Source organism: Leptopilina boulardi, unplaced genomic scaffold (assembly GCF_019393585.1).
Source record: "Leptopilina boulardi isolate dan_hultmark-lab unplaced genomic scaffold, ZJU_Lbou_2.1 LbouV2_123, whole genome shotgun sequence".
Lineage (NCBI taxonomy): Eukaryota > Metazoa > Arthropoda > Insecta > Hymenoptera > Figitidae > Leptopilina > Leptopilina boulardi.
In genome coordinates this window covers 3,800,950-3,826,270 of record NW_026137667.1, presented here as the reverse complement: position 1 = coordinate 3,826,270, position 25,321 = coordinate 3,800,950, and the positions used below count along the sequence as shown (strand labels likewise).

The 25,321-nt window shown below is 25.3% G+C and overlaps 1 protein-coding gene across 1 annotated transcript; it reads left to right on the top strand.

Moving 5' to 3' along the window:
• The first annotated feature begins 112 nt into the window (after positions 1-112).
• Positions 113-25,240, top strand: LOC127287782 (uncharacterized). The gene is made up of 5 exons (XM_051314898.1): positions 113-303; positions 21,783-22,107; positions 22,225-22,377; positions 22,581-22,725; positions 23,041-25,240. The coding sequence occupies exons 1-5, from the start codon at positions 225-227 to the stop codon at positions 23,674-23,676; spliced, it is 1,338 nt and encodes a 445-aa protein (XP_051170855.1). The 5' UTR covers positions 113-224; the 3' UTR covers positions 23,677-25,240.
• Positions 25,241-25,321: the final 81 nt, after the last annotated feature.

Sequence of the window (25,321 nt, the reverse complement as noted above, 5' to 3'; positions counted from 1 at the left end):
TTAATTTAAAAAGCCCGCCAAAGGAAAATTAAAACTTTCGCCCGCATCAGCGCCGCCAAGTGGTGAAAACTGGCGTCAAACTCCCCACCTACACACAAACATATTCAGTGTGTCACCGATCGTCGCGAAGTTCGGTTATGTTTTTTCCGCGAGTTATATTATGTACGTTAAGAAAAATAAGGGGTGAAAAAATGCCACGTTAGAACAATGTGGACCATGAAATAATGGGTAATTTAGCAACAGTGGGTGTTGTTCTTATACCCTGCATTGTGGATTACGTTTGGGGCAAGGAGGCAATACAAGGTTATTGTTTTTACATTTACTTAATATTATCATTGTGTTAAAAGCACGTGTGTCATATATATTAACGGTTAAAATAATTATTTTATTTTCAATACAATTATGTGCTTTGAATGTGGTTGCATGTTGTTTATTTTTACCTTGTATAAGGTCAGGGTAACTGTTGTTTTTTTTACTTGGAAAGCAACTTGAAACTTTTGGAGCGTCCTTTCTAAGCGACGTGAAGTTGGCACCGCAAACTCATTAAATCATTATTAAACTATATCAAATCGTTTGGTAATCGTATGGTAGTGTATGGTAATCAGTTTTAATTGTTTGGTAGTAAATATTAAAAAAGTTATTTAAATTTTAAGTTCAAAGTGCTAACTTCACGGTAGCACTACACTATACAATTTTTTAAGATAATTCAAAGTGGTAACGTTTGGTAGTTGTTTGGTAGTGATTGGTATCTACTTTCTGATGTTTGGTAGTAAAAAAAAACTAAAATATAACATAAAAATAAATGTACAATGATGAACAGGACTGTCATGCTATTCAACATTACGCATGCGCATGACGGTCAGCCATTATGAATTGCCGGCAAAATTTAAATGCAGAACAATTTGTTTAACACCACTTTGGTTAAATCAAATACATGTATAAAGATAAAAATTAAATAAATTCAATTCTCTTAATAAAAAAAAAATATTTTGTATAATTCGTCACATTAAGTTCTTAAAAAAATAAAAATATTTTCTTTAAGTGCTGCAAGAGAAATTATCGTTTTTCAAAATTTCTTTTTTCCCTACAATCCCTGACTGACACAGACGTTTGGTATTGCTTTTTCATCGTTTGGTATTAAAAAATTAAATTGTTAATTAATTAACTATTAAAAAAAATTTTTTTTTCTTTGAGTGCTGCAAGAGAAATTATCGTTTTTCAAAATTTCTTTTTTCCCTACAATCCCTGACTGACACAGACGTTTGGTATTGCTTTTTCATCGTTTGGTATTAAAAAATTAAATTGTTAATTAATTAACTATTAAAAAAATTTTTTTTTTCTTTGAGTGCTGCAAGAGAAATTATCGTTTTTCAAAATTTCTTTTTTCCCTACAATCCCTGACTGACACAGACGTTTGGTATTGCATTTTCATCGTTTGGTATTAAAAAATTAAATTGTTAATTAACTAAAAATGAGAAAAAATTTTTTTTCTTTGAGTGCTGCAAGAGAAATTATCGGTTTTCAAAATTTCTTTTTTCCCTACAATCCCTGACTGACACAGACGTTTGGTATTGCTTTTTCATCGTTTGGTATTAAATAATGAAATTGTCAATTAATTAAATATTAAAAAAAAATTTTTTTCTTTGAGTGCTGCAAGAGAAATTATCGTTTTTCAAAATTTCTTTTTTCCCTACAATCCCTGACTGACATAGACGTTTGGTATTGCTTTTTCATCGTTTGGTATTAAAAAATGAAATTGTTAATTAATTAACTAGTAAAAAAATTTTTTTTTTCTTTGAGTGCTGCAAGAGAAATTATCGTTTTTCAAAATTTCTTTTTTCCCTACAATCCCTGACTGACACAGACGTTTGGTATTGCTTTTTCATCGTTTGGTATTAAAAAATTAAATTGTTAATTAATTAACTATTAAAAAAATTTTTTTTTTCTTTGAGTGCTGCAAGAGAAATTATCGTTTTTCAAAATTTCTTTTTTCCCTACAATCCCTGACTGACACAGACGTTTGGTATTGCTTTTTCATCGTTTGGTATTAAAAAATTAAATTGTTAATTAATTAACTATTAAAAAAATTTTTTTTTTCTTTGAGTGCTGCAAGAGAAATTATCGTTTTTCAAAATTTCTTTTTTCCCTACAATCCCTGACTGACACAGACGTTTGGTATTGAATTTTCATCGTTTGGTATTAAAAAATTAAATTGTTAATTAATTAACTATTAAAAAAAATTTTTTTTTCTTTGAGTGCTGCAAGAGAAATTATCGGTTTTCAAAATTTCTTTTTTCCCTACAATCCCTGACTGACACAGACGTTTGGTATTGCAATTTCATCGTTTGATATTAAAAAATTAAATTGTTAATTAATTAACTATTAAAAAAAAAGAAATTTTGAAAACCGATAATTTCTCTTGCAGCACTCAAAGAAAAAAAAATTTTTCTCATTTTTAGTTAATTAACAATTTAATTTTTTAATACCAAACGATGAAAATTCAATACCAAACGTCTGTGTCAGTCAGGGATTGTAGGGAAAAAAGAAATTTTGAAAAACGATAATTTCTCTTGCAGCACTCAAAGAAAAAAAAAATTTTTTTAATAGTTAATTAATTAACAATTTAATTTTTTAATACCAAACGATGAAAATTCAATACCAAACGTCTGTGTCAGTCAGGGATTGTAGGGAAAAAAGAAATTTTGAAAAACGATAATTTCTCTTGCAGCACTCAAAGAAAAAAAAAATTTTTTTACTAGTTAATTAATTAACAATTTCATTTTTTAATACCAAACGATGAAAAAGCAATACCAAACGTCTATGTCAGTCAGGGATTGTAGGGAAAAAAGAAATTTTGAAAACCGATAATTTCTCTTGCAGCACTCAAAGAAAAAAAAATTTTTTTTAATAGTTAATTAATTAACAATTTAATTTTTTAATACCAAACGATGAAAATTCAATACCAAACGTCTGTGTCAGTCAGGGATTGTAGGGAAAAAAGAAATTTTGAAAAACGATAATTTCTCTTGCAGCACTCAAAGAAAAAAAAAATTTTTTTAATAGTTAATTAATTAACAATTTAATTTTTTAATACCAAACGATGAAAAAGCAATACCAAACGTCTGTGTCAGTCAGGGATTGTAGGGAAAAAAGAAATTTTGAAAAACGATAATTTCTCTTGCAGCACTCAAAGAAAAAAAAAATTTTTTTAATAGTTAATTAATTAACAATTTAATTTTTTAATACCAAACGATGAAAAAGCAATACCAAACGTCTGTGTCAGTCAGGGATTGTAGGGAAAAAAGAAATTTTGAAAAACGATAATTTCTCTTGCAGCACTCAAAGAAAAAAAAAATTTTTTTACTAGTTAATTAATTAACAATTTCATTTTTTAATACCAAACGATGAAAAAGCAATACCAAACGTCTATGTCAGTCAGGGATTGTAGGGAAAAAAGAAATTTTGAAAAACGATAATTTCTCTTGCAGCACTCAAAGAAAAAAATTTTTTTTTAATATTTAATTAATTGACAATTTCATTATTTAATACCAAACGATGAAAAAGCAATACCAAACGTCTGTGTCAGTCAGGGATTGTAGGGAAAAAAGAAATTTTGAAAACCGATAATTTCTCTTGCAGCACTCAAAGAAAAAAAATTTTTTCTCATTTTTAGTTAATTAACAATTTAATTTTTTAATACCAAACGATGAAAATGCAATACCAAACGTCTGTGTCAGTCAGGGATTGTAGGGAAAAAAGAAATTTTGAAAAACGATAATTTCTCTTGCAGCACTCAAAGAAAAAAAAAATTTTTTTAATAGTTAATTAATTAACAATTTAATTTTTTAATACCAAACGATGAAAAAGCAATACCAAACGTCTGTGTCAGTCAGGGATTGTAGGGAAAAAAGAAATTTTGAAAAACGATAATTTCTCTTGCAGCACTCAAAGAAAAAAAAATTTTTTTTAATAGTTAATTAATTAACAATTTAATTTTTTAATACCAAACGATGAAAAAGCAATACCAAACGTCTGTGTCAGTCAGGGATTGTAGGGAAAAAAGAAATTTTGAAAAACGATAATTTCTCTTGCAGCACTTAAAGAAAATATTTTTATTTTTTTAAGAACTTAATGTGACGAATTATACAAAATATTTTTTTTTTATTAAGAGAATTGAATTTATTTAATTTTTATCTTTATACATGTATTTGATTTAACCAAAGTGGTGTTAAACAAATTGTTCTGCATTTAAATTTTGCCGGCAATTCATAATGGCTGACCGTCATGCGCATGCGTAATGTTGAATAGCATGACAGTCCTGTTCATCATTGTACATTTATTTTTATGTTATATTTTAGTTTTTTTTTACTACCAAACATCAGAAAGTAGATACCAATCACTACCAAACAACTACCAAACGTTACCACTTTGAATTATCTTAAAAAATTGTATAGTGTAGTGCTACCGTGAAGTTAGCACTTTGAACTTAAAATTTAAATAACTTTTTTAATATTTACTACCAAACAATTAAAACTGATTACCATACACTACCATACGATTACCAAACGATTTGATATAGTTTAATAATGATTTAATGAGTTTGCGGTGCCAACTTCACGTCGCTTCCTTTCTATTCTTGCTGGTAACCTAACGACACGTTATTATTTGAATGCGTTTTATAAGTATAACATTAATTTATTTATATTTTTACATGTGAATAGAGAAAAATTTTTGATAGCTAGTAATTAAAAAAATAGGTAGAAAGTTAATTTCCATCTTTATGGTTTAGTTTTAACGTTTTTTTTATTTAAAGTTTGAAGTTTAACGTATTTTTAACTGTTTGATGTTTGTGTATATTATGTACTTTCGTTGGATTACTTAAATTAGATAAATTTTTTGGAATTGTGTTTCAAAACAATTGGTTTTGATTACTATTGAAAATAAAATTGTAATTGAATGCAATATAGATTTTTTTAATATAATTTTTTCAAAATGATCCTATTTCTTAATTATCAATGTCTTCAGTGAAAGTTTAAGTTTGAAGTTTTAAAAGGTGTGTCGTGAATATAAAGTATTGACTATTTTCCCAGTGAACGTTGAATGTAACAATTTACTTAATGCTCCGGTAGAAAAGTCACGAGATTAACAAAGGGTTAAATTAACAATTAAATTTTTGAAAAGATGTCTTAATTTACATTGATCTTTTTTTATTTGGATTAATTAAATTATATTTTAATAAGTAGTTTAATGAAGTGAATTAATAAAAATATGATTTTACTTCCGCTTGGGAAACTCATTGTCAGTATATCGCGAAAACAATGCATGAGAAAAAGAAACATTAGAAGAAATAGTGTTTGCTCAACATTAGAGGAAAGTGAATAGAGTTAAACCTCCAAAGTTTCGTATATATAATGCAGTCGAGTTTACAGGTGTTAAAACATCCGCTAAAGTAAGCACCGAGACGCTATTCAAAGCAAATATGCATTCTGTTTACTAATTTCGTATATTTAATCGTCTCTATATAGAATGATATAAAATTGTCCATAATATATTTACATAATGATAATTACTTTAAGGACTGTGAAAAAAATTTTGTTATTTATTTATATTTTTAATTAATAAATTGCTTACTTCAAAGCATTAAAGTGTTAATTAAAATCAATTACTATATTCATCACTTGAAAAACATTCATTCAGTAGTCAATTATCATTAAAAGCACAAACGATGTATGCTCTCGGGACATATGTTGAATGATCACGTATATAGGACATTAATGTGTACTTTGATAAGCGTCAGCATCCTGCATCCAGAATAAAATTGTCTTGTCAAAGAATTATATTCCCATTTAAAACTTATTTGTCCGCGATAAAAAACGGATTATTTAAAATTTTTTTTTAAGTTTACTATCGTGATTTTTATATTAGGAAATTATTTGATAGTTTATAGTTATCAGGTGTGTATATATAATCGGATATAAAGAAAAATAAACTGAAAAATTCATGAGGTGACTTTTAAAGCGTTTAAAACCATGGGTTTCGTTTAAAAGGTGATTTCTATTCCTTCGAAGGACGACAAAACAACCTACAAAGAGGAAAATAAACCATAAATCCGAAGATAAAATAAAATTCTCCGATGTTGAGAATCGAGAGAGAGGAAAGGTCTTTTCTTTTTTGTTTGAATCGCAGTTGAATCTTGTATGGTCTTTAAGCGGAACTCATATTTTTCTGCTATTGGTCGAGAAAAGCGCGTCGGATAGCAATGCGCGTTAGATTCTTTATTTAATTTTCTGTACCGTTTCCCATCTATCATTATTTTTATTTACCAAGAACTGTGTTTCTCTTATATATATATATATATATATTAAATTATAAAATGTTTAAAATACGATGAATTGACTCGATTCATATATATGAATAGTGTGTCTTGTAGTATATTTTATATATCAGAAAAAGAAAGTGAATTTTTTTTTTGTTTCAATAATTCGCAATTTATATCTGTTTACGTAATGAAAAACAATAGTTTATGGATTAGGATTTGTAAGGTAAATATCGCATGTTGATAAAAAGGGAATGGAATATGAAAATTACCATAGGAAATAAAAAAAAAAAAAAAAAAAAAATTGAATGACAGATTACAAGTCAATAGAACACAGGCATTGGCGAGCAATGTTGTTGCATGCATCGTAATTGTGGATAACCTTTCCTGCGGTCGGATTCGTGAAATTCTTGAGACTTATATACACTTTAGCTAGACGTCTGCCAATGTCATCGAACTCGCGTTCCGTAAACGACCTCGTAAAATGAATGGAAAGGGACAAAACATTCCAGATGTTTTACACATTTCAAATCATATTCTTCTTTTGAGAATAATTGTCCGGAAATATTAATATATATATATATATATATACCTTGAAAGAGAGAGAGAGAAAAAACGTCTGACATTCACCTGCTCTCGCGCTATTTCCACAACAATTCACATCCTGCATTTTACTTATGTACCAGAAAATAATAATGGTGCACGCGCGTATATTCTTTTATTATAACGCGATTTCTCTTAATAGAATTCCAATCTGCTTTAAACTCTGATTTGTCAATAGATAAAAAGAAAATTATGCCGATGAAAAATTGATTTCTTTGTTTAGAATTTTATAACTTGCGATTAATTTCTTTGTAGGCATTTGTAAAAAAAAATTTAAATTCTCTTCACATTTTTCTTTATATTTAAATCTTTTTTACTTTTTTTTTATACGACGAGAAAATATATTTTTTTTCTCATTTCCATTTCTGGGAAAAATGTTTTTTTGACTTGAATTTTATGATCACGTCTTTAAAAAAAAATAATAATCCTTGCTCCATGTCAGTGAAAGATCTGATGAACCCTTTATCTTTTCTTTGTATCCAAGGAGAGAAAAGAAATGTGACTCATTTATCTTCTGATAATATTCATGAGATAATTTATTGCTTTTTTTATAATTAAATAGCGCATGAAACTAATTTACATATTTTTATATATTAATTTAGATTTGTAAAATATTGCAACAATTTTGAAAATTTAATTAAATATAGTCTATTCAAATATTTAAGCAATAAATATCATATATTCGTGCACAAGAAAGTTTAAATTGTTATAATAGTTGCGTTCACAACGGTAATTGGAATATTACTCGTTGTTAGGAATCATCTGCCTGAATTTATTAGAGCCTTGAATGAAGCGAGTTGCTGTATTGATTGTATGTGTATTTTTTTTTTATGTGAATGGCACACTTATATCCTTACAACTTCCGCCTTTTGCGTATAGACCTTTTTCCATATAGAAAACACCTGTCTCTCTTCGTCCTTTGTTATGTTTTTTTTTTTTTATTTTCTTCTTCCTTAAAGCTTGGTCACTGGTGCAAAAATGTTTATTCAAAAGGTCATATGGAAAAAAAAAATGTTTTTCCTTTTTATGCCTTTCACTATTAGAGACGTAACGGGTAACATCAATATTTTCATATATTATATGTTACCAAGTTCTCACGTAAAATGCGTGGAATTACGAAACTTTTAAGAACTACATTTATGAGTGTTTATATTTCAGGAGAGAAAAAAAAATTGCGCGTTGTATTAGAAAGATTTAAAAGCTAACGAGATAAAAATTCTATTTTTATAATTTTCATCATTAGAGAAACTGATATTATTTACAATTGACAATTATTTTACGATAAAATTAGAAATTAATAATTTAATGCCTTAAAAAGGTGTACGCAGGAAATCTAATTAAAAAAAAATAATTAGATCATTTTTTTTCTTCTCTTTATATATATATAAAATTTAGTAATTGATTCTCTAAAAAGTTGACAACTTTTCTTAACATGAGATTTATTTCACTTTAAATAGTGCATTGAGTGAAAGGTATTTGGTTTATTTATCAGTTTAATGATTTTATTTTTGAAACAAGCGGAGACTTGCATGATTTATTTGTCACACTATATAGGTTCATTAACCTAAACAGCTTTCATTTCAAGTTAATTCACTAAAAATTAAAAATATAACTTTCGTTATTCACGCCGACTTTAATTTTTGTGTCATTATAATTTGTAAAAATTTCGCCCACAAAGAGGAAAATTTACAATGTAAATATGAATGAATGAATAAATAATAGAGATATAGAATCAAAATATATTCTTACAACTCTCGTCAGTTCATATTCCAATCGAGCAATGAACAAAGAAAGTATTTACCGTTAAAATCGTATCTTTCGGTCAAACGAGAGAATCGAAGCATTGAACTGTATGGTGTACTATGAGGAATCATATTTTATTATTCTCTAATTTTAAAATAGTTCATTGTTACTTTATCTGTATCATTAATGATATTGTTACGTCAATGTGTCAAATTATGACTTTTTTTATGGGGAAGGGGGAGATTTTGCGATTCTCTTTCTGATTTGTATATATATATATATATCGGGTTATACATAACTGTACCAAGTCCTGGCCACTCGGGGTAAACCCCGCATTAACTAAGTTACGTAATGACTGGTTTTCTCAGAGAACAAATCCTGATATCTATACCTCTCTCTTTCCGTCGTGTTGTACTATAACCTCCTACTCCACAAGTTCTCTATCCTTCCTCTTTATTCCCCAACCTACCTCCTGGCCAGAGAGTAATTGCGAAGTACAGTTATTTCTTTGTAGCCCTACTATATCTCAAGTCTGCTAAAAAGATAGATAGATCCATTTTTTTGATGACATTCAATTCAATAATAAAAATCAATTTTGTATAATTTAAAGTGAAACCTATAAATAATATTTTTATTTTTGAAAAATATATAATTCTAATTTATGAAAAATTGAAAGTGTATTTGAAATATTCAAAAAGCCTTTCTTATATATAGTATAGATTTAATTAGTTGAATGGACTATGTAACAGGATGACAAGTAAACGTGGAATCTAGGTCTGAAAGAAAAGACAGTGATAGAAAAAAAAAAAAATTTTTTTTTTCCTTTATATATTAGAGTTGCCTCGTTACACAACTACATCCAGTTGTTCTGTAATTTATAGTTCTTCATGGGATCAAAAGTTTTTGCTCTCAAGTTGGTTCCATTTCACTATTATCGCCTTCTTATCTTTATTTACAATTGTTGTTTATTTATTTCAACTAGCAAAATTAAACGCTTATTTTAATAAAATGAGACATTTTTTTTTACATTTGAAAAAAAATGTAAATAAAATACATTTTTTTAGTATAAAATTTATATCTTCTTCAGATCTTTTTCAATTCAATTATTTAACAAAATTTTGAACTAAAATGATTCTTCACTAAATTAATTATTTTTAATAATTTTAATGAAATACATCACAAATTCAATTATATCAAAATTATTTTTCGATTAAAATTTTTATGAAATTTAAAAATTGTTTATAATTTAAAAAAAATATATCACAATAAAATTGAATTATTTTTTAAAAATTTCAATTCAAAATAAACATTATTACCCGAAATTTTAATTCAAAATCAATTAAAAATCCAATAATTATCAAAAATTTTTTAATTTAAAATTTAATTATTTACCAAGTTTTCAATTTAAAATGAAATAAAATTCAATTATTTTCTAAAATTTCTATTCAAAATTAATTATCCAAATTTTCAATCAAAAATGAACTTAAATTAAATTATTATCAAAAATTTCAATTAAAATTCAATTATTTCCCAAAATTTTCAATTTAAAATCAACTGAAATTCAATTATTTTCCAAATTTAAAATAAAATAAAATTTCATTATTCTGAAAAATTTGAATTCAAAATTAATTGAATTTTCAATAATTTGTATTTAAAAGCATCTAAAATTTAATTATTTCTAAAATTTTCCATCGAAAAATTTTTTTTTGAAATTTAATCATTTCAATTATAACTCTAAGGAAATTTAATTATTTTTAACTATTTTAATAATATTCTTTGAAATTTCAACTATCTGAAACCATTTTTCAATTAAAAATGATTTTCAAATTATTTTATTTTGTCCGCATTTTCAAATAAATTTTTAGTGAAATCATCTAAAATTTTAATTACAAAACACTTAAAGTTTTAATTAATTTCAAAAATGTCAATTTTAAATCTTTGAAAATTCAATTAAATTTAAAAAATGTTTTTCAAAAATTATTTGATAAATTATTTTTAGTTCTGTAAAATTTAATAATTGTTTGAAAATTAACAATATCTTTTGAAATTTAATTATTTCTAAAAATTTCAACTTTAACCCTTCGAAAAGGATTATTATTAAAAAAAAAAATTTTTTTATTTAAAAATCTGTAAAATATTTTTGTTAACATAAAAAACAAATCCACTTTTTTTTGGAATATAAATCGACTAAAACGACTTTTTTGTGTCTTTAAGTTGATTCGAGGCCTGTGTTTTTATAATTAATATTTAATAGGTATTCGTTGGCCCCTGGTACCTTAAAAATGAATTTTTAAAAATAAATTTTTTTCAAATTACTATTTTGTACGAAATTTCCTGGCGCATCTTTTTTCTCATCATAAATTTTTTGTATTTGTATACAATTTTTGAATCAATATACAACTTTAAAAAAAAATTTCGTTGGTAAACGAATTTTCGAATTTGGAATTTTAAAGAAACTTATTCCGAAATTTGGAAACACAATTATACAACTTTGGCAATAATGAGAAAAAGAATTGTCAAAATTTGACACGTCATAAAATTACTATTCAAAAAAACACGTGAAATCAAAAAAAGCTAACTTCAAGTTAGGACAGAAGGACAGACCAAGCATTTTATTATTATATAATTTTTGAAATTAAAATTATTTTCTTTGACTATTTTCAAAATTTTCATTTTCTAATTTTAAAAAAAATTAAATTTCGATTTTTATTGAAATTACTTTTTGTCATGAAGCGTAAAAAATAAACCCAATCACTTGGAACGGTTGTCCTTTTTTTTTAAAATTATCTAATTTTTTTCTTATTAGACTGGAAATTTATTTGAAAAACACAACTGGTTTTGGCAAATTCAATAGTAGAAAGTTTTGAAATCCAATGAATCGCGCAATGAACAAATGTTAGAAGATCAATTTTACTGAACAATACTGACGACCTTTCACAAAGTCGTTTTTCTATCGAGCAAAGCAGGAAGAAGTGTTTTAGATTCATATATGTCTTTTGAACGCGTAGATTATTGTTCCAGTTATTTAGTTAAATTGACCGTGGGCTTATTAAAACTCCACATATACGTGTCTCGACTCCCAATGTAGCCTTGACAAAGCGTGGAAAAATTCTTTTTTTACATATATATATGAACCTTTATTGTTGTTTTCATATTCAAAAATTCTTCATTTTTTACAACACTTTTTATCTCTTGTCGATACGTTTTCTCTCTTTCTCCTCTTTAAAAAAAAAAATAAAACGAATTTTATTTTTTTACCAAGTTTTGGACTTTCATGATTTTTTTTTTTAAATTTATTAATACTAAAAGGGAAACAAATTTTACGAGACAAATAATAATATACGAGCAAAGTAAAATATTGTCTTCAGACACAAATAATACAGTTGTCAGTTGTATTTTTTCACAAGGGAAACTTTAATGGCTCAAAACCTGTTCGAATCCAGAATTCATATAAGGATAGTCTATTTTTTTGTGTTCATATACCTCACCGAACAGTTAAGTTTTCAGAAAGAAAATTGAATTTATATAAAATCTTATTTTCGAAAAAAGTTAATTTGTTCTAAAAAAAAATTTGTTTTTTATTTCATAATAGTTATTCAATTTGTCTTGATCGAGTCCAGAAGTGTGTATATATACTCGTTCTCCAATTACATATACTCTGGCCCTTCGTAACTTGCAACAGAGGCGGATATTAACCCTTCTCTACCTTTAGCTCTTCCTACACACGAGGCTAGCACAACGGACATTCATTTCCTGCTTGGCAGCACCCAGTTGCCCCAAGTTGAAAATTACGAAACGGTTTTTCGCACACTTGTACCCTTTTTACTAATTTCCATAAAAAAAAAAAAAATTAAAATTATTACTTTACAGATGAAAAAAAATTATATTTTTGACATTTATAATAATTCAAAGATTTAAACAAGTCGTGGTATTTAAAATGTTTCCATATTCGAGACTAAAAGTTCACATAAACATTTTTTCTAAAATGTCATACTTTGAAAGTTAAAAATTTTTAAATTTACGAGTGGTAATAATCTAATCGTGAATTTTTCTTTTTTTTAATAGAGGGACCAAGTTCATCATTAATTCCCTTGAATTAACTGCCTTGTTAAACTGTCATATGAATATAAAACCGGCCGTCCTTAATTAAATTCTCAAGAAGAATGTTTTTAAATGCACACACATATATATATATACTTTCTCACTATATATATTCTCTGACTTTGTTACAAAGTTATGCGATTCCGTCGAAATATTGGAAAGCGAGTCTGTTGTTCGTTCGTGCATGTTAGACTTGTCGATACAATTTAAATTGGAAACTCTGCTCCGCAACGATTTACAATCAGAATATCGTAAACTTGATCTCGTAAACTTTGTGATTATCAAACAATAATAATTTACATAAAATAATTCCAATTTTTCAAATTTAAATTGTTTTAAAATTATTTTTAAAAGTATATAATTTTTCCTTTTTTTTCCTAAGTGGATCAGTTATTCTATATATATATTTAAAAACCGTTAGAGCTTAGTAATGCTTTAATTATAATATTAAAAAAATAATTTATTAATTTAACAGTAAATGCATTTTTTTCTAAAACATTGTTTTCATTTATTAAATGTACGGTAAAAAAAACATGATAGATGAAAAATCGTTTCATCACCTCGTAAAAAACTATATAAACTTTCAAATAAAATCACGACTTATTTTCATATTTTCCTCTTAATCTAACTGTAAAATATTAAAAAAAAAAAAAATAATAATTTCTTTTCTTTTTATTTATTATATTCTCAATTATTTCTGTTTAAAAATTTGTCTTAAAAGCAACTTATTTAGATGTACATAAAAAAAAGTATAAAATATATTTTACAATACTCTTTGAAAATATATTAAACTTAATGTCTCGAAATTTACATTTTCTACACAAAAAAAATATATTCGTCAGATTCGTTCTCTTTTTTTTAACAATCTACAATAAACTATTATATTTTATGATGGTTTTGAGAAAAAAAAATTTAAATAATCTAGTCAATTTCTAGGCTAATATTATATAAAGAAAGCACAATAATTACAAAAACGAATTAGAAAATTTTTGCGGAATTCTCGTTAATATTAGAGAAATAATAATTATAAAAATTTTCTATTAATCTTATAGCCTTTTAAAGTAAATATAAAATTTTTTTTTTTAAATATAGTCACTTTTGGCTCTGTCCGTTAATACGTCAAATATTAATTTTTTTTTTTATGGATAAGGGCTTGGTTTTAAAAAGCAAATTTACAACATAAAGTAAAATCCTCCGTTACTCTGAAAAACTGGGTTAATTACAGTCTTTATTATTTACGCTATTTTCTTTCATATATATACATGCGCAAAAAAAAGTATATAAAAATATTTTAACAAAAGAACAAGTTTCTTTTTCTAAGTCATAGTATTTTTCTCTTTTTAAACTTTTACCACTTTCGATTTTTTTTTTTTTTTCTTGGAATAAAAAAAAAATTGATAGCTCGCATTATGCAAAATTCACTTTTAACCATAAAATATAAAATAATTAATAGTTATTGTAATATTTTGTTAATTTTAAATTTTATTTACAAACATTAAAATTTATATCCATTAAAAAATTTTCTATTACAAATTTCTTATAACAAAAAGGATGTTTTAATGGAAGAAAACTTTTAACTTACATCTATATATATATAGCGATATTCACTTGGTCAGAACAAAGTTTCTCCTGGGCTAATTAACAAGTACGATTTCTATAACGAAGGCGTAATAAGGAAAGAGATGAAATTAAAATGAAATAAGGATTAAAACTTTATTTCATCTCCATAGCAGATTTTCTCAACTTTTTTTTTTTTTTTTCTTCTTTTCAAAGAAAATACGATGGAAAACTAAAGAATTTAACTTCTAGAACAGATTCAGAATGACTAATATACTTTAATTTAAAAAAAAAAAAACGTGCTGATAATTAGTACAAAAAAACAGTGACGCATCTTTAGTTAGAACTTTAATAAAATATAATTATAAAATGCTTGGTCTGTCCTTCTGTCCTAACTTGAAGTTGGCATTTTCTGATTTCAGTTGTTTTTTTGAATAGTAATCTTATGACGTGTCAAATTTTGACAATTCTTTTTCTCATTTTTGCCAAAGTTGTATAATTGTGTTTCCAAATTTCGGAATAAGTTTCTTTAAAATTCCAAATTCGAAAATTCAATTCACGAAGCTGAAGTACACAACGTTTACCAACGAAATTTTTTTAAAAGTTGTATATTGATTCAAAAATTGTATACAAATACAAAAAATTTATGATGAGAAAAAAGATGCGCCAGGAAATTTCGTACAAGATAGTACTTTGAAAAAAATTAATTTTTAAGGTACCAGGGGCCAACAAATACCTATTAAATATTAATTATAAAAACACAGGCCTCGAATCAACTTAAAGACACAAAAAAGTCGTTTTAGTCGATTTATATTCCAAAAAAAAGTGGATTTGTTTTTTATTTTAACAAAAATATTTTATAGATTTTTAAATAAAAAATTTTTTTTCAATAATAATCCTTTTCGAAGGGTTAAAGTTAAAATTTTTAGAAATAATTAAATTTCAAAAGATATTGTTAATTTTCAAACAATTATTAAATTTTACAGAACTGAAAATAATTTATCAAACAATTTTTGGAAAACATTTTTTAAATTTAATTGAATTTTCAAAGATTTAAAACTAATTGAAACTTTAAGTGATTTTTAATTAAAATTTTAGATGATTTCACTAAAAATTTATTAGAAAATGCGGACAAAATACAATAATTTGAAAATCATTTTTAATTGAAAAACGGTTTCAGATAGTTGAATTTTCAAAGAATATCATTAAAATAGTTAAAAATAATTGAATTTCCTTAGAGTTATAATTGAAATTGAGGGCCTCCATGCAATAAGGGGACGAGCGCGCCAGTAGAAGTCCCCACGGACGGCGCGCGGCCGGCTGCGCAAGGAGACAACGAAAATCACGTTCGTCCCCTTATTGCATGGAGGCCCTCAATTATTAAATTTCAAAAAAAAAATTTTCGATGAAAAATTTTAGAAATAATTAAATTTTAGATGCTTTTAAATACAAATTATTGAAAATTCAATTAATTTTGAATTCAAATTTTTCAGAATAATGAAATTTTATTTTATTTTAAATTTGGAAAATAATTGAATTTCAGTTGATTTTAAATTGAAAATTTTGGGAAATAATTGAATTTTAATTGAAATTTTTGATAATAATTTAATTTAAGTTCATTTTTGATTGAAAATTTGGATAATTAATTTTGTATAGAAATTTTAGAAAATAATTGAATTTTATTTCAATTTAAATTTAAAACTTGGTAAATAATAAAATTTTAAATTGAAAATTTTTGATAATTATTGGATTTTTAATTAATTTTGAATTAAAATTGCGGGTAATAATTGAATTTTAGTTTATTTTGAATTGAATTTTTTAAAAAATAATTCAATTTTATTGTGATATTTTTTTTTTGAATTATAAACAATTGTTAAGTTTCATAAAAATTTTAATTGAAAAATAATTTTGATATAATTGAATTTGTGATGTATTTCATTAAAATTATTAAAAATAATTGAATTGAAGTCGTATAATCCGAGGCCCGTAAACATATAATTTTCATTATTATCATTTAATATGTAATAATATTCTAATAAATTAAATTATTATTAATAATATTAATCTTCAATTTCTTTATAATTGTAGAGATAAACAGTTTTTAATTTTGTTTTTTACTATTTTTATTTCAATATTTAGTTAAAAATTCTGTTTTTGTTAAAAATTATTTATGTAACAACGTGCCATATAATAAAAGTTTAGTAACACTGGTTTGAAGTAAACACGTTTTCTGATCCCACGCAATCGTAATTGTCTCAACGTGTTTGATGACAATGCGTGACAGATCTGATAATACTTTATCAAGACCTTGTGACATAAAGAGTTTCAGAATAAAGGGAGAGATCATGCCACTCAAATTCCTCTTTTAATATACCATTTTTTTTTCTTTCAACACTTGAAAATTCAAAAAAGAATTTCCATTGTCATGTTTCCAAATTATGAATATTTGAACTTGATCTTCAACTATTGACTTTTATTTAAATTTCATTTTTTTTTTTGAAAAAAAGAAATAAATATCAATAGTATAATATTATAATAAAAAAATTCGATTTTGAAATACTGAAAAAATTCGTACTGATAATTTTTAGTGAGTATTATTATAAATTGTAGGTATTTAAAAGTACCATATATATATGAATAATATATGGTTTCTGTTGCATGGGAAAATTTTCCTTTAAGACGAGAGTGTTAATATTTATCTTTTAACACACATGCCCCTTCATAGTTTTAAATATACGTGTATTTTAAAGTCACGTATATTGTAGTAGAACATCTGCCTTCCATCCGGTCCGCCTACAATTTATACCCGCGTTTATCTCTCGTAAGTTTTGGTTACTTGAAGTTAATTATTATTTAACTTGTTGCTTTCAAAAGATGAAATTTTTCATTCAATTTTGAAATTTTTTTTTATTATTTTTAATTTTTATTTTTAAAAAATAAATTTTTTACTTTTATTAGAATATTAATATTAATTAAAAAATTGAAATATTAAAAAAAGTAAGGATCTTGATTTTTGTTGAAATTTATATATATATTATTTTATGCTGATTAATTCGCTTAGATTCTAAGAAAAAATATAGTTACTCCGAATGAAAAAGAATGTGGCGCGGTTTAAATGGGTGCAAATGTCAAGTGTGCATAAAACCTGCTTCTTCGGCGGTTGCCTATCGTTTTTATCAACTTTCAAAGACATTGTTTTTTTTTTTCTCTCTCTGGTGACTCAATTCATTTTTATAAATAGGAATTAAATTATTTACATTTTTCGAAGCAAAAATGGATTTTCATTAAAATTTTATTTGATTTCTTTTAATATGTTGGTTTATTTATTTTTTTTTTTAAATCAAAGATTGATGCAGCTCAACATATAGACTTCCGTTATTAATCATTTAATTATGATCGATTGCATCTATAATTATTGTTTTTATTCTATCACTTGTCAAGTAGAGGAGAAATGAAATGTTGTGTATGGTGTAATTCAGTTTTTTCTGACCTTTCCCTTTCATGATATATACGTGTGTATTTTCTTTTAATGCAAATTCCCAACGATCAATTGACCGAGGATCAAATGCATATATATATAGTCTAATCGATCGCTATAAGAAAATTTTTTTTTTATATATATATAGAAAGCCCGAAGCTGATCGCAACAATCTTGAGTACAAAATTACTATGATTACTGATCAATGGTCTAATTTGATTTTTTTACACATTTGTTTTATAGTTGCTCAATTTTACATTTTCCCTGAAAGAATAAGAAAATAATTTAAAATTTTATTTTCAAATTCTATAGAAATAAAAAAAAAAAAAATTAAATTGCAATTAGTAAACATAAAAAATACCTTTCACTTTCATAAATGACTTAAACTTAGTTTACTTTTTTTTTTTTATGTTGCTGGGTAATAACTGTCGGCAAATAAATGAATGAACTTGTTAAAAAAAAATTTTTTTTTAACCTCGCGCACAAGATGAGGAATCGTCCCTTCTCATTAATTTAGCCGAGGATACTTTGGCCTTGATCCTTTTTTGTTTCATGTATATAATATATAATTTTTATTTTGAAATGAAAGAAAATACTTTTTTTTTTTCTTTATACATTTAAATACAAAATTTTATTATACAAAAAATATTAAAATTTTATAAAGGATCAATAAAAAACACAATGAATTTAAATATAAACTATAATTTCATAAATATGGATAAAGATATTATAAATTGTTATAAAAGATTGTTATAAGTATGTTCATATATATTGTAGATAAAGTTTTCTGAACCCGCTCTATATTTCATGTTGTCCATTCTTTTGCATTCACCGCGACCATGCAAACGTGAACTTAACTACATATTATATGCATATATTATCAAGAACGATGAAAACTATAATTATATATGAAAATTCTGACTCACACTTCCGCCAAAGTGCATTTTACAGAGAGAGAGAGAAAATTCCAAAAAAAAAAACTTTAATTCATCTCGCACACTTTCCCCCATATACTATATAAAACAGTAGGAAATTATTTTTAAATCGGTTTTTTAGGAGTCCCGCAATGACCATTTTTTTTTTTACGATGAGGCTCGATTTCAGTTTACGATCGTTAAGAATATATCTCTTTTAATTTAAAAACTATTTATCACTCGTCAAGTGAAACTAATGGATGATTTCTTATAATCCATTTCTCTTTAGAGAAATGGTTCACGTGGAAAAGTCATATATAGCTTTTTATTATTTTTCTTTACGATAAAAAATTATTGTCCTAAAATTTTGCGTTTCAAATAAATATTTTTTCAACAAAAATTCATATTTTTTTCTGCTTTTTTAAATATTATGTAATAATGAAAATTCGAATAATAATATTAATAACAATAATAATAATAATAATAATAACAATAATAACAATAATAACAATAATAATAATAATAGTAATAATAATAATAATAATAAAAAAAAATTAACTTGAATTTAACAAAACGAAAAATGCCATTAGAAATTTGAATTTTATTAACGATTAGTTTTACAAAAAGGTATATATTTGTTGCAAATATGTTTTTTTTTTCCTCTAAGTTTGTGATTTATTTCACCTGCTATTTTATACAGATTGTCTAGTTTAAAGCCTTTAACACAGTGCTTGAGCACACAATGTATGCGTTAGAATGAGTTAACGTGTTAACTTCCTTCCAGTCTGAAAAATCAACGAACGGAAAACTTGTTCACAAAGATGATTTACTATTTCATTGATTTTACAGAAAATTATAATTCTAAAGAAAAAATAATTTTTTTTAATAATAATTATTAAAGTTAAAATTAAATAATATTTATTGCAAATATTGAGAATAAATATTACAGTGAAAAACAAAAATTTATTTGATTCAAATAATCTTGACTATTACGAAATAAATATATTTATACATGAACTAAATAATTTTTTATTTTATAATTAAATAAATTCTATTTGAATTAAATTCTATTATGACACTGAAGTTACCAACGTTGATTCGACGAATCAACGAACGAATTTTCCGTTTTCTGATTAGTTTAAAGGTCAAGAACCAATTTTTTTATATTGAAACTTCTTTATTTTGGTCCCAAATACATCCTTAAACACTAAAAATCTTTAACCAAGGCGGGGAAATATTCAATCTGAGGAAAAAAAAATTCTTTTCGTCGATTCAACGTTGGTAACTTCAGTGTCATATTCTATTTCATTATTTGATTCAAATAATCTTGACTATTATTAAATAAATATTTATAAATGAACTAAATAATTTTTTTATTTTAATTAAATAAATTCTATTTGAACCAATAATTTCTGTATTTGAAAGAAATAATAATTCTTTAATCGAATAATTTTTGTATTTGAAAGAAATAAATATTTATTTGATAATATTCGATTATTTGAATCAAATAAACTTTTTTATAAATATAATTTTTATATTAGACTTGAATATATTAAAATTAGAAAAAATATAAAATAAATTTATTTATATATTGTATTTATGTCGATTGAGTATAGATAAAATAATTTTCATTGTCTAAGCAAATAGGCTTGAAAAAATTATAACGGGCTTATAATAGTGCGCCTTATTTGGTCTTGAGATTGAGGTCTCTATAAAAGATTTCGACTATTATATATATATACACGCTTCTTCAAAGGAGCAAAGAGTTAAGTATAACTGTAATAATGTAGACTAATAAGACCCCGCGTGAATGCCTTGATCTCGTTTTTTTTTTTCTTGTGTGACAATGAGAAAGAAGAAGAACCCGTTGACAAAGAAATCGTCACATTAAATTCTTCTTATTGAAAGCTACATAATCAAATGATTTATAATACAATCCTTATGAAATATATTGCATCGCATATATTTTAAATATGATTTATGATGATGCATTTTTTAACTAATTTTAATCAGATTATGTAAGAAAAATTATTTTTTAACGATAGAAATCATTTCTTTTTTATAGTTTAAAATACAATTGGAAATGTATAACAATATATGAAAAATAAATTACAGTTCCGTGTTTATGAGAATTGGAATTTATGAGAAAACAATGTGTCGTGTATTTTCTGAATTAATTCAGAAATAAAAAATATATTACAAGATTCGAGATTATTATAGAAAAGAAAAGAATATTTATTTTTCTAAATAGAAAAAAAGTGAGAAATTAAATTGTAAAATTAAATTCTAAAATATTAATTTTAAAAAATTATAAATAAATTATAAATAAATAAAAATTTGTTATTGATAATTTTCTATTTTTTTTATTTAAATAATATCTGCTGACGATGCAACCATGACCTTTTCTCATATTATATATCGTGTGTGTGTATATATATAAAACGCGGAAGTTTACGCGAAAACTCTATCCGATGTAATCAAAATAGGTGTCTTGTAAGTCTCGAGGTCTATCTGACAGGCTATACAGAACGTATGGCAATTTTCGTCTCAGATGCGATTCCATAATGCTGGACGAAGCGTATATATGTTCTCAACTTGGAGAATGTAACATTACTATTGCAAGTGACTTGACTTAACTCGAAAGAGACCCACATAATCGCGAAACCGGCAACCACATTCCTCATACACACTTCGTTTTATAGGCTCAGATTTCTGTTTCTCACCTTAACGTTCTATACTTTAATTTGCAGTATAGAGTTTTCGCGAAACAGCTTTCTTCAATTTTCTCGCGCGCATGAAAAATCAAATTTATCAATTTTTCTTCAAACTGATTCTGCACTTTCGAAATTAGCAATAATTTTTTTATTTAATATAACTAAAAAAAAATTTACTTTTGTTTTTGATTTTCGAAACGTTCATAAATCAAATACGGTCCAGAAATGGCCTTAGGCTGTAGATTAAAAATTTTAAAAATTTTTTGAGATTAGAAACAAAAATTTCTGTCTCAGTAAAATATTTATTAATATTTTTCTTCACTTTTTTTAATTTGGAAAATTTCTTTTTTTTTTAGGATGCATCAAAGGAGAAGCTGGTTGCGATACGTGTCGAGGTGATTTTTGCTTACGATGTAAGTTTCTTTTTCATGAGGGTTCTTGTGTTGACTCGTGTCCACCAGGTCACACTGAAGTTTGGTCCACACGAGAAGATTACATGGGTAAAGTCTGCAAGGAAACAATAAGAAAATTTATATTTGGCCTCTCAGGAAGTGAAATAGCAATTCTTGTTGGTGTTGCCTCCGGTGCCACAATATGCATCTTTATTATTCTCTGTGGAGTTATTGTTGTACATCGAAGAAAGAAAAAAGCAGCCAAAATGATTCAGCATTTTGAAGACAGGTAAAATTTTCTAATTTTCATTATTCAAAATTATATAGTAGAAAAAAAAATTATTTTATTCGAATAGTCTATTATCAAATTATACGTTAATAAATATTTATAAAATTTTTTTTTCAGTGCTGAGAGAAGAGAATTTTTAAAGCATCTTGCAACCCTCAGAGGAGAGGGAAATACATTCCTCTCTATGCTCAACGACACCCGAAGACAAGTCAGAGAGTTGCACTACTCGGGAAATAATGGGGATGGAGCTGTTGGTATTCAAGCTTACAGGTAAATTTACCTTTAATTTACTTTTTTTTAAATATTTAATTATTAAATAATTAATTTCTTTTTTTTTGTCATTTTCTTTAATTTACTTTTTTTAAATATTTAATTATTAAATAATTAATTTCTTTTTTTTTGTCATTTTCTTTAATTTACTTTTTTTTAATATTTAATTATTAAATAATTAATTTCTTTTATTGTCATTTTAGGCCCGTTCTCCGTGATCTTGCCAGAATTCTAGTATTGATAAATAGGAGAGACGATGAAATACCAAGACCCCCAGATGACTGGCAAAGACTGCTCTCCTGGGCTGAACGACTTCTTCGAAGATATAAACGACACACATCACCACAAGTGAGTCAATCTTTTTCTTGGAGATTAATTAAAAATAATCTTCAATTCACATTTTGACCGTTAAATTCTTTTTCTCGCTTCTTACACGCTAGTCTGTAAAAGAACATGGTGAGTTAAAAATAAATATTTTGAACCCTCAAACTTCTTTTCTCATTAAAGTGATAATTTCAAAGAAAAATATTCTCATAGTCAGGAAAAATAGAAAATTAATCAAAAAAAGGTAGCAAAATTTTCCGTGTCATAAAAAAAGCAAATATATATATTAGCATTTAGCAATATAATTATTAAGAAATTAAAATTAATTAATTTAAATAGGTTGCGCAACTGGTGACATTTCTCCAGCAGCCAGCAACATCCGTCCAAATAGGAACAAATCCACAACAAATATCGATATCGCAAACATTTCAAAATTATGAACCACGAGCAACACCAACGAATCTCACAACGTTTCAAGCGAATGCACCACTCACGACATTCCAAGCCAGTGATAAATCAAGCATTAGTCCAGCAAGTTCAAGTATTGGTTATACAAAAGACAACAGTCCTGTGGGTTCAAGTCTTGGTCAAAATAGCTCGAGTATTTATAATGAGAAACTCAGTCCTAATGGATCCACTATTGGACAATCAACGCCTTTGGTGTCAACAAAGGATAAACGTGTGAAACAAGTGGGTTCACATCATCATCATCATTTACAAGAACTCGCCATTTCACCATTCAATCATCACACTTACAGTCCCGACAGTAATTTAGCTCATAATAAACATTTAGTTGGTAATAATAAACAATTAGGTGAACTCGATCATGAATTAAATCCACAGTGGGAGTTTGAGAGTACAATAGAAGCTGCCAATTTCACCATTTTATCAGAATGGGCACCTGGTCGTGATTATCTTGATGATTTCACGATTTTAGGATTTCGACCACAAGACGAAATTACCACGGAATTGTAATAGTAGTCGTTGATTTTTTTTTTTTTTTGCTGTATTATAATAATGCATTCATTTTCATTTTCGAAAATGAGACGAAAAATTAATTCAAAAACTTTTTTTTTCTATGATTTTGTTCGTGCTGAAAATACTGCCTGATTGCATAATAATTAATGCAAAATATTTCAGTTTTGCTCAGGCCTTAAAAAAATTGAATTTATGCAAATTCATTTATTTTATAAATTATATAGAATTAAAAATTAATTTTTAATTTGCTTAGATAAGCAGACAATATTTCAGTTTTTTTTTTTCTTTAAATATTATTTTTTGTTAAATTATTTTGAAAAATTAATTTTTTTCTTATTTTTTTATAATAAAAAATTTTTCAAATCTATTTTTTTTTTTTTTTTTGGTAATGACAAAATTATTATTTGCTGTTTAATGTTTGTGGATTAAAACATTAGATAGCATTTAGAAAATGAACGAATTTTTTTTTGCATTTAAAAAGCCTTACAAAGAAACCAATTGTGAGTCACTAAAAAATTCTTATAAATAGTATCTACATATAGCATATCTTTCATTGTAGAAGAATAGAACGAGATTATAAGAACACCAAATAAGAATGAATTTTTGTATAATATATATATTTGATTATTTATATAAACTTGTCAAAATAGAGTCGCAATATAGCTGGCTTCTATCTATGTTCTCGTACATATGGCCACTTTGTACCTTTCAAACTAATAATTGTTATGTCCCCTTCACTACAATTTCATTGTTTTCCTTTTACCTCTATTGCTGCTCTCTTTTTCTACATTGCAAATAAAAAAATCTTATTTTAAGGGTAGAAATAAAAAAAAAAAGTTAGTCAAACTTCATATTTTGTTATTTTTAAATAAAAAAACAATGTACAGTATTTTTAAATTAATTAATATAATTGTTTTTTTAAATTTAAAAACACTTAAATGTAGAGTTGAACTAACTTTTCTTTTGACCCTATTTTGCAATTGAAAAATAATTCTTCAAATCTATTGGCTCCACGTTTTTTCAATTCGAAATTATCAACTAATTTTGATTGGCTATTATTAACTAAACAGTTTAATTTCTTTAGACATATTAAAGTCCCTTATACATAAAAAGAAAAAAATTTGTTACACTTAAAAGAAGTAACATTTTTAATTTTATACATTTTTATATATTTTTTTTATTTTTTTTTTTGGTATAAAATGTTACTTTTTTGACACTCGCCGAGTTGCACATTCAAACAGTATTTTTTCTATACTTATTTTTTATTATGTGCAATCAAATAGAGATACACTGAGAAATACAAAATCTTTCTACAAAAAAATGCAAGAACGATTTTAAAATGAAAAGAAGAAATATAAAAAAAAAAGATGTTGTATCGCTTTTTCGAAAAAACTTTGACATAATAATATTGTATTGTGTACACTAAATTTGTACACACATTTTTTGACCAAATAGGTCGTTTGTACATATCGTTGTAAATAGTGGTTATAATTTTTAATATAAATTACAGCGACTGTCGAAAATAATATATATGATTAAAATAAAAGAAAAGAAAAACAAATGATTGTTTCTATTTCCTTTATTTATGATTATAGAAAATTAATTAAAAAAAATACATTTTTTAAAAGTGTAAAAATATATT